This window comes from Suncus etruscus, chromosome 12 (assembly GCF_024139225.1).
Source record: "Suncus etruscus isolate mSunEtr1 chromosome 12, mSunEtr1.pri.cur, whole genome shotgun sequence".
Classification (NCBI taxonomy): Eukaryota; Metazoa; Chordata; class Mammalia; order Eulipotyphla; family Soricidae; genus Suncus; species Suncus etruscus.
The window spans coordinates 98,428,863-98,441,278 of NC_064859.1; the positions used below are offsets into that span (position 1 = coordinate 98,428,863).

General features: G+C 41.8%; 2 protein-coding genes across 3 annotated transcripts in view; one reads left to right on the forward strand and one right to left on the reverse strand.

The window, feature by feature from the left end:
• FAM98A (family with sequence similarity 98 member A) overlaps positions 1-12,416 on the reverse strand; it is a 582,326-nt gene that overhangs the window by 321,921 nt on the left and 247,989 nt on the right. The window lies entirely within an intron of this gene.
• LTBP1 (latent transforming growth factor beta binding protein 1) overlaps positions 1-12,416 on the forward strand; it is a 275,135-nt gene that overhangs the window by 197,649 nt on the left and 65,070 nt on the right. Inside the window, exons 20-22 of the mRNA XM_049784171.1 lie at positions 1,446-1,568; positions 2,177-2,299; positions 10,474-10,593. Of these exons, the coding sequence (XP_049640128.1) occupies positions 1,446-1,568; positions 2,177-2,299; positions 10,474-10,593 (366 nt within the window). The remainder of the gene's footprint in view (positions 1-1,445; positions 1,569-2,176; positions 2,300-10,473; positions 10,594-12,416) is intronic.

A 12,416-nucleotide genomic window follows, 5' to 3' on the forward strand; every position in this document is an offset into this window, starting at 1 on the left:
CCTGAGCTTCACTGGTTGTGGCTCCCAAAAGACAAACCAAAACAAGAAAAAAGCTTCAAATTTAAAATAATAATATATTTCAGATTGCATTTCTGTTCTGCTCAAAATATGAGTGAGATGACAAACTTCTTGATGGCAGGAGTATCTTTTCTTTCTTTCTTTCTTTTCTTTCTTTCCTTCCTTCCTTCCTTCCTTCTTTCTTTCTTTCTTTCTTTCTTTCTTTCTTTCTTTCTTTCTTTCTTTCTTTCTTTCTTTCTTTCTTTCTTTCTTTCTTTCTTTCTTTCTTTCTTTCTTTCTTTCTTTCTTTCTTTCTTTCTTTCTTTCTTTCTTTCTTTCTCTCTCTCTCTCTCTCTCTCTCTCTCTCTCTCTCTCTCTCTCTCTCCCTCCCTCCCTCCCTCACTCCCTCCCTCCCTCCCTCCCTCACTCTCTCTCTCTTTCTCTCTTTCTCTCTTTCTTTCTTTCTTTCTTTCTTTTCTTTCTTTCTTTCTTTCTTTCTTTCTTTCTTTCTTTCTTTCTTTCTTTCTTTCTTTCTTTCTTTCTTTCTCTCTCTCTCTCTCTCTCTCTCCCTCCCTCCCTCCCTCCCTCCCTCCCTCTCTCTCTCTCTCTTTCTCTCTTTCTCTCTCTCTTTCTTTCTTTCTTTCTTTCTTTCTTTCTTTCTTTCTTTCTTTCTTTCTTTCTTTCTTTCTTTCTTTCTTTCTTTCTTTCTTTCTTTCTTTCTTTCTTTCTTTCTTTCTTTCTTTCTTTCTTTCTTTCTTCTCTCTTTCTCCTTCCTTCCTTCCTTCCTTCCTTCCTTCCTTCCTTCCTTCCTTCCTTCCTTCCTTCCTTCCTTCCTTCCTTCCTTCCTTCCTTCCTTCCTTCCTTCCTTCCTTCCTTCCTTCCTTCCTTCCTTCCTTCCTTCTTCTTTTTCTTTGTCTTGGTTTTTGGAGCACACCTGGTGATGCTCAGGGATCACCCAGTAATGCTCAGGGGTTACTCCTGGCTATGCACTCAGAAATAGCTCCTGGCTTGGGGGACCATATGAGATGCCAGGAGATTGAACCGCAATTCATCCTAGGTCAGCCGCATGCAAGGCAAATGTCCTATCACTGAAACACTGCTCTGGCCCCAAGTATCTCTTTCTTATCAATCTTTACCCATAATTGTATCTGTTCTACAATCCAGCCTATTGAGATCATGCTGAGGAACACTGGTAGGCTGAAGTTAAAGAAGTTCTAGAGGGTTTTATTATTTTATCGCAGAAATCCCAAGAGTTTTTTCAGGTGTCCATCATAATGTCCCTATTTCTGTTTCTAAACCCAAACTTTGTTGCAGGTCATTCTTATGAGACTGACACAAACAAATGCAAGGTTTCTGATTGGCTTGAGATCATGGTCTCAAAGTAGAATCCAGTGGAGGGTTCTGGGGATGACCAAACTCAAGGCCATTGCACTTGTTGGTCTTTCCAGACATTGACGAGTGCCAGCAAGGGAAATTCTGCATGAACGGGCAATGCAAAAACACCGAGGGCTCCTTCCAGTGCACATGTGGGCAGGGCTACCAGCTGTCAGCAGAGAAAGACCAGTGTGAAGGTAAGACTGGTGGTGTGAATGACAATGTTGGCCCCTCGAGCCTGCCTGGAAATGGCTAAGGTCAGGCACTTCATAGTTCTTTAATAGTTCCTTCTAGGATTGCAATTGTTGAACATGTTGGGCGTGGTCCAAAACAAACCAAACCAAAACAAACAAAAATCCCAGAATATGGGCCAGCACAGTTTTTATCAGAAGTTGATCACCTTGTTTTCCTTTAAAGGGTCAAAGGGCAAAGTGGTACTCTATTCCAATGAAACTTTATTTGCAATCATGGGCTCTACTCTACAGACTGTAGTTTGCCGCAAACCTGCTTTCTATGAGTACTGGACAGTCTAGTTGAGTCACCCAAAGAAATCTTAAGATGCTTAGTGGCATTAGAACGTTCTACAAGTGAGGGTAGTTATGTGTCACTCTTGGTGAACAGTGGAATAAACAAGTACAGATTCTTAAGTTCCTCTAGATTTTCCTATTGAAGGTTCCTTTGGTTCACATAATGGGAAGTAAGTGATGTGGAAACCACATTGTTTTTGCATCTCTTTTGCATGAACCAACCATGGACATGGTGGCGATCAAGGCAGCACTCCTTCTTTCTCCTCTCTTGTTTGCAGACATTGATGAATGCCAGCACCATCATCTCTGCAGCAACGGGCAGTGCAGGAACACAGATGGGTCCTTCCGCTGCATTTGCGACCAGGGCTACAGAGCATCGGCTCTTGGCGACCATTGTGAAGGTGAGAATGGCTTCTGTGTCAGAGTTAGAAAATATCACAACCACGGGGAACGGGGGGGCTTACCCCTTTGCCTGGCTTCTGGCCCCCAACTCAATCTGTTGGTGCAGTGGTGGATGTGAGGCCCCTGTAGAGTACTGACCTCCATGGTCAACACACATCATGCAGAGAAGGGAGAGAAAGCCAAGTCTTTGCTCTAGCAGCTCCAGGCTGCTTTTTCAAAGGATTTTTTCCAGCAAAAGAGTGAGGAATCAGATAAGTGTTTTTCAGCTGTAGATGGTTTAGTCCCAGTCTATAGTTCTGAACTATTACACCTTTATTTATTCAGCACCAGCTTCCAAATGTTCCGAATAAGTAAATATAAGTCAATTTTCCATATCACGGGAATGTTTTTAATGCCAAGCTTTAATTCAGTTTGGAGGGGTTTTTGCAGAAAATGTTTCTGAGAACTGTCCCATATATACAGACTTGTTTATTGTTGGCCTTTTTAGAACCTTCTGGAAGGCAGTTTTGGGTTTCAGAGACCTTAAATGTTCATTACTATTAAATCAATAAACCATCCTTAAGGACATTATCCTAAATTGGTCAATTTTCTTTTTAAGGAGTTAGGAAAAAAAGACCATCCATGGGGGCCAGAATGATAGTAGAGCAGGCAGGGTGTTTGCCTTGCATGTAGCTGACAATTTCCAGCAGCCCAAGTTCACTAGAAATAGATGCTGAGTGCAGGAGTAATCCCTGAACATTGGATTGTGACCCAAAATACCAAAAAAAAAAAAAATACAATCTTAAAACACCCATGTTAGCATCAGCCCAATAGTATCACAGGAAAGCTATATTACAGGGAAGTTCCATAGAAATTTTCCAAGCTCATTGAACAATAACACAGAAGTTCTGCTCAACTATCACCATCCACAGTCCAGTAAACCCTTATACACTAACTTTAGTAACACCAGGGAGAGATAGAACAAAAATTTTAAACTTACTCTTGTTGATTTAAGTTTTGATAATTCCATTTCCTTTTGTTTTGGAACAAACAATATGAAGTCAATTTGTTTGTACCTGCAAGGCTGTGGTGGGTGGGAAATTGGGGACACTGGTAGAGGGAAAGTAATACAGGTTATAGGATTGGTATTTAAACATTTAATTCCTGAAATGACTATATATGACAACTTGGTAAATCATCATGTAAAAACCCATGTAATTAGTAATTAGTAATTTAATTAGTAATTAGTAAACCTATTGAAAAGTTAACAAGTGGTCATACCAGTGATAAAAGAAGAATTATGAAATTTGATTGTCAGAAAACTGTAACATAGAGATAGGAAATAAAGATCCAACATGGTGGCATTCTAAGATGGACAGATTGCCAAAGCCATTTATGGAACAATCTAGAAGTTACTACACAGCAAGACATTGAAAAGCTTTGCTGACCATCAGTGTCTCTTCTGCTCCGATTCTTGCTGTAGAGAGAAACTAGCCCTAATTAAATTTTGGTAATAGGTCTTCAGAAGAGTATTTGTTCTGTTGTTTTGGCTGTTTGCATGTACAACTATATTCACCTTAGACACCCCAAGTTTTTTTTCTTTTTTGTTTTTAGAAACCCCAAGTTATTTTTAATTTTGTTTAATTTTTGTTTGTTTTGGGGCTATACCTGGAAGTGCTCAGGACTTACTCTTGGCTCTTCACTCAGGAATTACTCCTGGCAGTGCTCAGGGGACCATATGGGATGCTGGGGATTGAGCCCAGGTTGACTGAGTGTATGGCAAATCATCTTACCTGCTGTATTCAGGGCTTATTACTGGCTCTGCGCTCAGGAATTAGTCTGGTAGTCCCTGGAGGCCAAATGGGATGCCAGGAATCAAAATTGGGTTGGTCTCATGCAAGACTTCTGCAACATTGCTCTGGCCTCATCAAGATTTTTGTCCTTAAAAATAATCCATTGCATAAAAGACCAAACAGGTTTTATCCCCCTAAGCCAACTGGGTCTTGTGTCATCTCTGTTTTTAAGATATAATTAGTCTTCATTAAAATGCTTCTTCGAGTATTTCATCAGGCCCTTTTTCTTAAAGTCAAGGCCAATTTTGCCAGTCTTCTGAGTTAAAAATAGGTCTGGAATCCATTCAAATAACTCCTCCCTTTGAAACTGAATTGGCACTAAGCTGGCAGATTCCCATCTCCTCCCTGAAAGTATTTAGTTCTAATTGAAAGTTGGGACAGGCACACATGTGCTGCCTGGGTCCAGGGTGCCCAAGCACATATTGCCTGCATCTCCCTTCTGAGATGTGGACCTTTCTACTTTGATGCCTGGATGGATTCTGGGGCTCTTTCTGACTTTGGAGAAGCTCAAATTCTTTCTTGAGCATGTTATACTCTCTCTCTATATGTCTATCTGCCGTCCTCCCTCTCCCTCTCCTTCATCAGTATTTCCAGAATAAAATCAATTTTTAGGGGCTGGAGCACAGTGGCAGGGTGTTTGCCTTGTGTGCAGTCAAACCAGGATAGACCCGGGTTTGATTGCTGGCATCCCATATGGTCCCCAAGCTTGCCAGAAGTGATTTCTGATTCCAGAACCAGGAGTAACCACTGAGCACCACCAGGTGTGGCCCAACATCCCCCCAAAATGAATTTTTTTCCTCAAAAAAACAAAGAGTTGGGACAGATCCTTTAATGCTCAAAACAGGGGTGGGATGGGGTGAGGTGGGGTGCCCTCTTTTTTGTTGCCTTTTCAATATACACACGTAATTTTTTTTTCTAGTCACTCTGGGAAAGGTCTTGTTTTTTCCACTATGCCTACATTCCTCCTGGTTTCCTAGAATTTGCATCCTGAGTACCCCCTAAAGTGCTTATTGCGGGTGTGTGGGGGAAGCATCTCAAACTCTGCTGATGGGTGGCCTGGCTTAATATGTTGGCCTTAAACAAAAGTGTAATCCCAAATTTGGGTGCCAGAAACCATTTCTGTTGATACAGCTCATCTGATGGCTCCCAGGTGTGAGTCTTTGCTGGTGTGTGCCATCAGACTGGACATCTGGCTGTCAGCCACCAAGCGGTCCTTCTGATGTCACTGTGCTAAAAATATCATCCCTGGCAGTGGCCCAAAAACCAGCAATGGGAAAGGAGACGCATTACTTTTCAATGTAGTACCTGCTACCCAGTGACACAATACTTAGCACTAAGGAGGAGAGTTACGGAATATGATATATTCAACTCAAATGAATCTCAGAAATGCTAAGATTAGAAGAAATGGAGCCTTTGGAGGTGATGGAAATACATACATACATACATACATATATATATACATACATATATATATATATATATATTTGGGCCATTGATTGACTGCTTTATGCAATTTATGTGTAAGCAAGAGACAAAGATTAACTCTATTTGGTCTCACAATTTCAAATCTTAAAATTAGGAAGTATTTGGGTTTTTTTTTACAGAATTTATACCTAAAAGAGTATTCTGTTTAATGTCCACTTTTAGAAATCTTGATATATTGCGGCCAGAGAGAGAGCACAGTTGTGGGGTGTTTGCCTTGCCTGCAGCCAACCTTGGAGGGACCCGGTTTGATTCCTGGCATCCATATGATCCCCCAGCCTTTCAGGGGCGGTTTCTGAGTGCAGAGCCAGGAGTGGCCCCTGAATGTTGCCAGGTGTGACCCAAAATCAATCAATCAGGGGCCGGCGCAATGGTGCAGTGGCAGGGTGTTTGCCTTGCACACAGCTGACCCAGGGCAGACTAAGGTTCAATCCCTTGGCATCCCATATGGTCCCCCGTGCCTGCCAGGAGTGATTTCTGAGCGCAGAGCCAGGAGTAACCCCTGAGCATCACCGGGTGTGGCCCCAAAACAAACCCAATAAATAAATAAATAAGTAAAGTTTTTTTTTTGTTTTTTTTGTTTGTTTTGTTTTGTTTTTTGGTTTTTGGGCCACACCCGGCGGTGCTCAGGGGTTACTCCTGGCTGTCTGCTCAGAAATAGCTCCTGGCAGGCACGGGGCACCATATGGGACACCGGGATTCGAACCAACCACCTTTGGTCCTGGATCGGCTGCTTGCAAGGCAAACGCCATTGTGCTATCTCTCCAGGCCCAAGTTTATTTTTTTAAATCTTGATCTGCCAAGCAAGAGTCAGTTGGCTGGTGAAGGTGACATTTGTTGGCCTATTCAGAATTTGGAGCAAACTCGGACTTCTCCTCACTCTGATCTCTTAGTTGTATGAGGTGCTGCTTTTATGGTCTTTTTCATGGCCAGGGTAATACTTACCAAAGCATTTGGTAATGGGAATGAACAATTTAATGAGACAGATTGGGAATAGGATTGGAATGGGGTTTTAATCAAGGAAGCTCTGACTGCACTTCATGTTGTCATCATAGAATGGACTTCTTACAAGGTTAGCTCATGATTTCTTTAAAATAATAGTATGGTAGTGAGTAAGAAAAATAGAATGCCTGTCTCGAAGATAGGTGGGGGTGGGGAGGAGATGGGGCATTGGTGGTGGGAAGGTTGCACTGGTGAAGGGGGTCTTGTTCTTTTTTATGACTGAAACCTAACGGCAAACATGTTTGTAATAAGGATGTTTTAATAAATAAAGGCATTATTAAAAAGAAGAATATTGAAAAACAATTAAACATGCATGGTAGGAACATTGGCAATAAATACATGTCTATCCTCCTACTCTTGCTTCTGCCTAGTGCCCTGAGTGGTAAGCTTCCATGAGCCAAGTCTAATGTGAAGATCTGTGGGTAAATTCATTTCTCAGCTAGCTCTGGTGCAGGCTGGTAGTTTAACAAATAAATAAAAAAATAAATAAAGTTTTGTGAGCCAGAGCTCACAGTGGGTACAATGGGTAAAGCTTTTCCTCACATGCTGCTGACCTGGGTTCAATCCCCAGCACTGCAGATAGTCCCTTGAGCACAGAGTTTGAAGTAAGCCCTGAGCACCACTCGGTGTGGTGCCAAAACAAAAGAAGCCTAATAATAATTAAAAAAAATAAAAGACATTGTGATGACGAGAATCTAAGAGTAGTAACAACTATCACTAGGACATATTTATCTCTATCTGTCGAGAGTCATTTAGGCAACTTTGTGAAAATTCTTCCTTGAACTGAGTCTTAAAATTTGATGCCTCTGCTGTAGGTAAATAAGAATGCAGGAAAGTTGGAAAAACACTAAATTGAAAGTGAGAATCCAAAACATTCACTGAAGTGAGTTCATTGCCTTAATTGTGTTTTACATTTAAGTCTCTAAATTCTTTGAAACATTTTAAATTGTTTTTTGTAATCGTTATTTTATTTACTTTTTGGTTTTAGGGCCATATTAACTGACGGTACTTAGGGAACCTTTTGGGGTGCCAGGGATCGAACCTAGGTTGGCCATGCCCAAGGCAAGTGCCCTGCCCACTGTATTATCACTCCAGCCTCACAACTTATTCTTTCGAAAGAAAGAAAGTGTCTTATGTGTAGATGTTTAAACTTATTTAAACACTGTGATTTATAAGGTTGTTTATAATACAGATGGTTTTTTTCATAGTTACAAAGTTGTCTGTTCATGATTGAGTTCCAGTCATGCAATGTCCAGTGCACTTCGTCGTCGTCGTCTCCTTCTCCTCCTTCTCCTTCTCCTTTCTTCTTCTTCTTCTTCTTCTTCTTCTTCTTCTTCTTCTTCTTCTTCTTCTTCTTCTTCTTCTTCTTCTTCTTCTTCTTCTTCTTCTTCTTCTTCTTCTTCTTCTTCTTCTTCTTCTTCTTCTTCTTCTTCTTCTTCTCTTCTCCTTCTCCTTCTCCTCTTTCTTCTTCTTCCTCCTCTTCCTTCTTCCTCTTCTTCCTCCTCTTCTTTTCTTCTTCTCCTCCTCTTTCTCTTCCTCTTTTTCTTCCTCTTCTTTTTCCTCTCCTCCTCCTCCTCCTCCTCCTCCTCCTCCTCCTCTTCTTCTTCTTCTTCTTCTTCTTCTTCTTCTTCTTCTTCTTCTTCTTCTTCTTCTTCTTCTTCTTCTTCTTCTCCTTCTCCTCCTCTTCCTCCTTCTTCTTTCTCTCCCCTTTCTCTCTCCTTTCTCTCCTCTCTTCCTTTAAAAGTAGGAAAAAAAAATTTTTTTTGTTTTTGGGCTACACCCGTTTGACACTCAGGGGTTACTCCTGGCTATGCGCTCAGAAATTGCCCCTAGCTTGGGGGGACCCTATGGGATGCCGGGGGATTGAACCGGGGTCCTTCCTACGCTAGCGCTTGCAAGGCAGACACCTTACCTCTAGCGCCACCTTCCCAGCCTCTAAAAGAAGGAAATTTTAAGGCACTTTGCAGCTTCTCTCTATGACTACTGATCCTTCAATTCTATGGGGGACACTTAATTTGGGAACCCTAAACTATGACCTGGACAGAGGAGACAGTAGCACCCCAACAGAGTCCAGATTTTCTTATTCTGGAACTCTCCTGCATTTAGACACTCATTGTAACTCATTGCAAGAAATCTGCCAGATTCCCAAAAAACAAAAAAGGTTTTGTTCCTCAGTTTTTCTTTCTGGTTCATCATCATCATCATCATCATCATCATCATCATCATCATCATCATCATTTCCCTGCTGCACCAACAGCAGTAAAAGGACGTCTGGTGAGCTGGGAATAAGGAGCTAAGGGCAGAAATGAGCACGGATAATCCCCAGCCTTCACGTGACGACACCCCTCACCCACCAGGCCTATGTGTAGGACTGGGCATTGGTGGTCTCTGTGCTTCCCATCAAAACTCCTCATTGGTTGCAGAAACCATTTCGAGCCACACAGATGCTATAAATATGCACGTTCAGAAATCACGCCAACATCAGACCTGTTGTGACAGCTGCCGAGGAGGAAGTGACTTCAGGAACCTTTTGATCTCTCTTGATTTCCTTTTCTGCCAAGAGCTTCTCATCTCCTCCCGCTCCCCTGTTCCCCCCTGCTGTGGAGAAACTGGCAGATAGTTTTCTTCTGGCCTGGAACAGCCACCTTTGACTTCTAGAATCCCTCTTCTCTCCATTCACCTGACATTCAGACTGAATATTCTTTTCAGCAAACAGTTCATCTTTTGGACGCTCCTGATGATGAATTGTCCTGGATTTGTGCAAGCGATTTCCTATCTTTCTATTCTCATTTTTTGTTAATACAATGGGGTTCTTTGAACAAACATTTCTCTTTGGAGGCAGAGATCATGCCAAATAGTGTTTCAAGTCTTTTCTTTCATGATAAAGGCTCAAGGAAGCCATAAGAATATTTACTTCAGGGGCCAGAGTGACAGAATAGCAGGGAGGACACGTGCCTTGCATGCAGATAACCCAGATTCAATCCCCAGCACCTCATTTGATACCCAGAGCCTGCTAGAAGTGATCCCTGAGGGCAGAACCTGAAGCAAGCCCAGAGCACCACCAGGACTGGCCCCAAACCCAAACCCAAATCAAACAAAAACAAGAAGAGAAAAGAATATTTCAAGAGTGTTATTGGCCCCTAAGAACATAACCAAGTAGATCATTGGACAACAGAATTTGGACTTATCTTGTATGGAATTTATTTTTTCACCTAAAAGTTTGGTTCTGCTGCCACTCGAGGGCCCTTGGTTAGAAACACACATGATGATGAGTGAACAAAGAGCTTTTTGGGGGACCAAGTTGGCTGGTTAGCAAAGGGTGAACTCGGTCCTCCAAGGAGCCAGCTTGTCTCACAGGCTGAAGAAAAGGGGGTTTATAGGAAAAGAGCAGAGAATTTCATTCTCTGCCAGGGTGGATGGTAGATTCACTGACACCTGAGTGAACTATAATTCTATGTTGACCTAGTCTTCAGAGACACTTCAATTCTATCTGCACTTCTGAGTAAGGGTTCATCCTGTCCTTTTGTTGGGCTTTGCTTTTTGGGGGGAGGGATAAGGACAAGATAAGGACCATGTTTCTGCCCACAAGAGCTTAATGCTGTTTAATTTTGCATTCGGCTCCATTCTTTTGGGTCCTTTCCAATCGGATGTTCAAACTCCAGTTTATACATGGAAACTAAATCCCTTTCAAAGTGTTTCCCTGTTTAAAAAGGCTCCTTGTTAAAAAGCTTTTATCCCTTGGAAATCATGTGTTATGAGTTATGTCAAATATACGTCGGTGTCTAAAGAAATGGAAAAATGTCTCACTTGCATACCTCTGGCTGAGTTGTTTTACTTTTTTAAACATGGGTTTGTAGATATCAATGAATGCTTGGAGGATAAGAACGCTTGCCAGGGAGGAGACTGCGTTAATACTGAGGGATCATATGATTGTACCTGCCCTGATGGATTCCAACCCAACCATAAAGGATGTCAAGGTATGTCTCTCTCTCTCTCTCTCTCTCTCTCTCTCTCTCTCTCTCTCTCTTTCTCGCTCTCTCTCACTCTCTTTCTCACTCGCTCTCTCTTTCTCACTCTCTCTTTCTCTCTCTCACTCACACACACACATGCACACAATTTATATTGGGTTTGGATTCTGTTCTACTTCCTAGCTATTGATTATTCTCGGGTTTTATGTTTTATTTTGCAAATATGAGAGCTATCTAGTTCATACTTAATGAACTCCTTTTCTTAGTTCTGCTTGAGACTTTTGCTTTGGGCTGGCCCTGGGTTAACCAAAATGTGTGTTTGAGGATTACATTTAGGATTGATTGTGGTTTGGGGGGCACATTTTGGGGAGTTTACAAGCAATAATGTCTTTTCTAATTCCTCTCTTCAGCACAGTTTTTGCCCAAAGAGAGGCAAAAAACCAAGTCTTTTCTAAAGGCACCATGAACTCCTTGTGCAAATGTTGTAATTAAGCTTACAGCATTCGATCACATGGAATGAGTTTCATCATCTGATTCATGCCTTGGGCCTCCTTTCTCTCTCAGTGTGTTAAATTCATCTCTGCAAATTGCAGTTGACTCTGCATTCTGCGTTGGCTTCACACATAGGTTTTATTATTCTCTTGATTGTTATTCAATTGACTCATTTTCCACCACTTTAGAGGTTTCTGTTTCCCGGAATAAATTAATATGTCTGCTGGAAGGTTTAAATCCACACAAAGGAATTATATTTCTGAAGCAGCCTTAGTACCAATTATAAAATATTGTCTATGATTTCTGGCCCTCCCTTTCCTTCCCCCTCCTACCCTTAGTAAGAGCCTGCTTATAAGGGAACCAACACTCACCTGTTTAGAATCTGCCCTTTGTCTCAGCCATTGAAGATCCTTTTGTGGCCTTTCTTCCTGAAGTTCACTAACTTTTGCTTCTGGCTAAACGCCCCCACAATCCAGTCAGTAATTGTCATAAAAGTGTAGGTTTTTCAGGGGCTGGAGCAATAGTACAGTAGGTAGGGTATTTGCCTTGCACGCTGCCCACCTAGGTTTGATCCCAAGCATACCGTAAGGCCCCTGAGCCCACCAGGAAAGATCCCTGACCAAGTAGTAAGCCCTGAGCAGCCAGGTGTGGTTCAAAAACAAAAACAAGCAAACAAAAAGAAACAAAAAGTATAAATTGCAGTTAAATGCCAAGAATATAATTTATGACAATATTAATAATCATGGGACATAGTTAAATAAAAAATTTTTATGCAGGGGGCCAGAGCAATAGCACCACTATGTTCGCTTTGCATGTGGCCAACCAGGTTCAATCACTGGTAGCCAATATGGTCCCTCAAGCACCATCAGGAATGGCTCCTGAACACAGAACTAGGAGTAACCCTTGAGCACCTCTGGGTGTGGCCCCCCAAACAAACAAATAAAAAGTCTTACGCAGGGGCAAGAGTATAGCGGGTAGGACATTTGCCTTATGGTCATGTGGTTATCCGAGTTCGATCCCCAGTTCTCAGTGCTCATAAGGTCCTGAACCTGCCAGGATTGATCTCTGAGCACAGAGCCAGAAGTCACCACTGAGCACTGCCAGATGTAGCCCAGAAACAAATAAAAAAAAAAAAATGTTTTTTTGCAGAAACCTTAAACCTTACCCAGTAGCTCAAGATAGTTCTATATTAAGAAAATTTCATGCTCAGGGAGGTATTTTCAGTTGGAGATATGTTTGTATCTCTTTCTTCAGCCTCATTTACGATACTGTAAAGACAGTGTGGAAATTTCTTGTTACTCTGCTCTCAGAATGTGGTGGTATTGTCTGAGTCTCTGAAC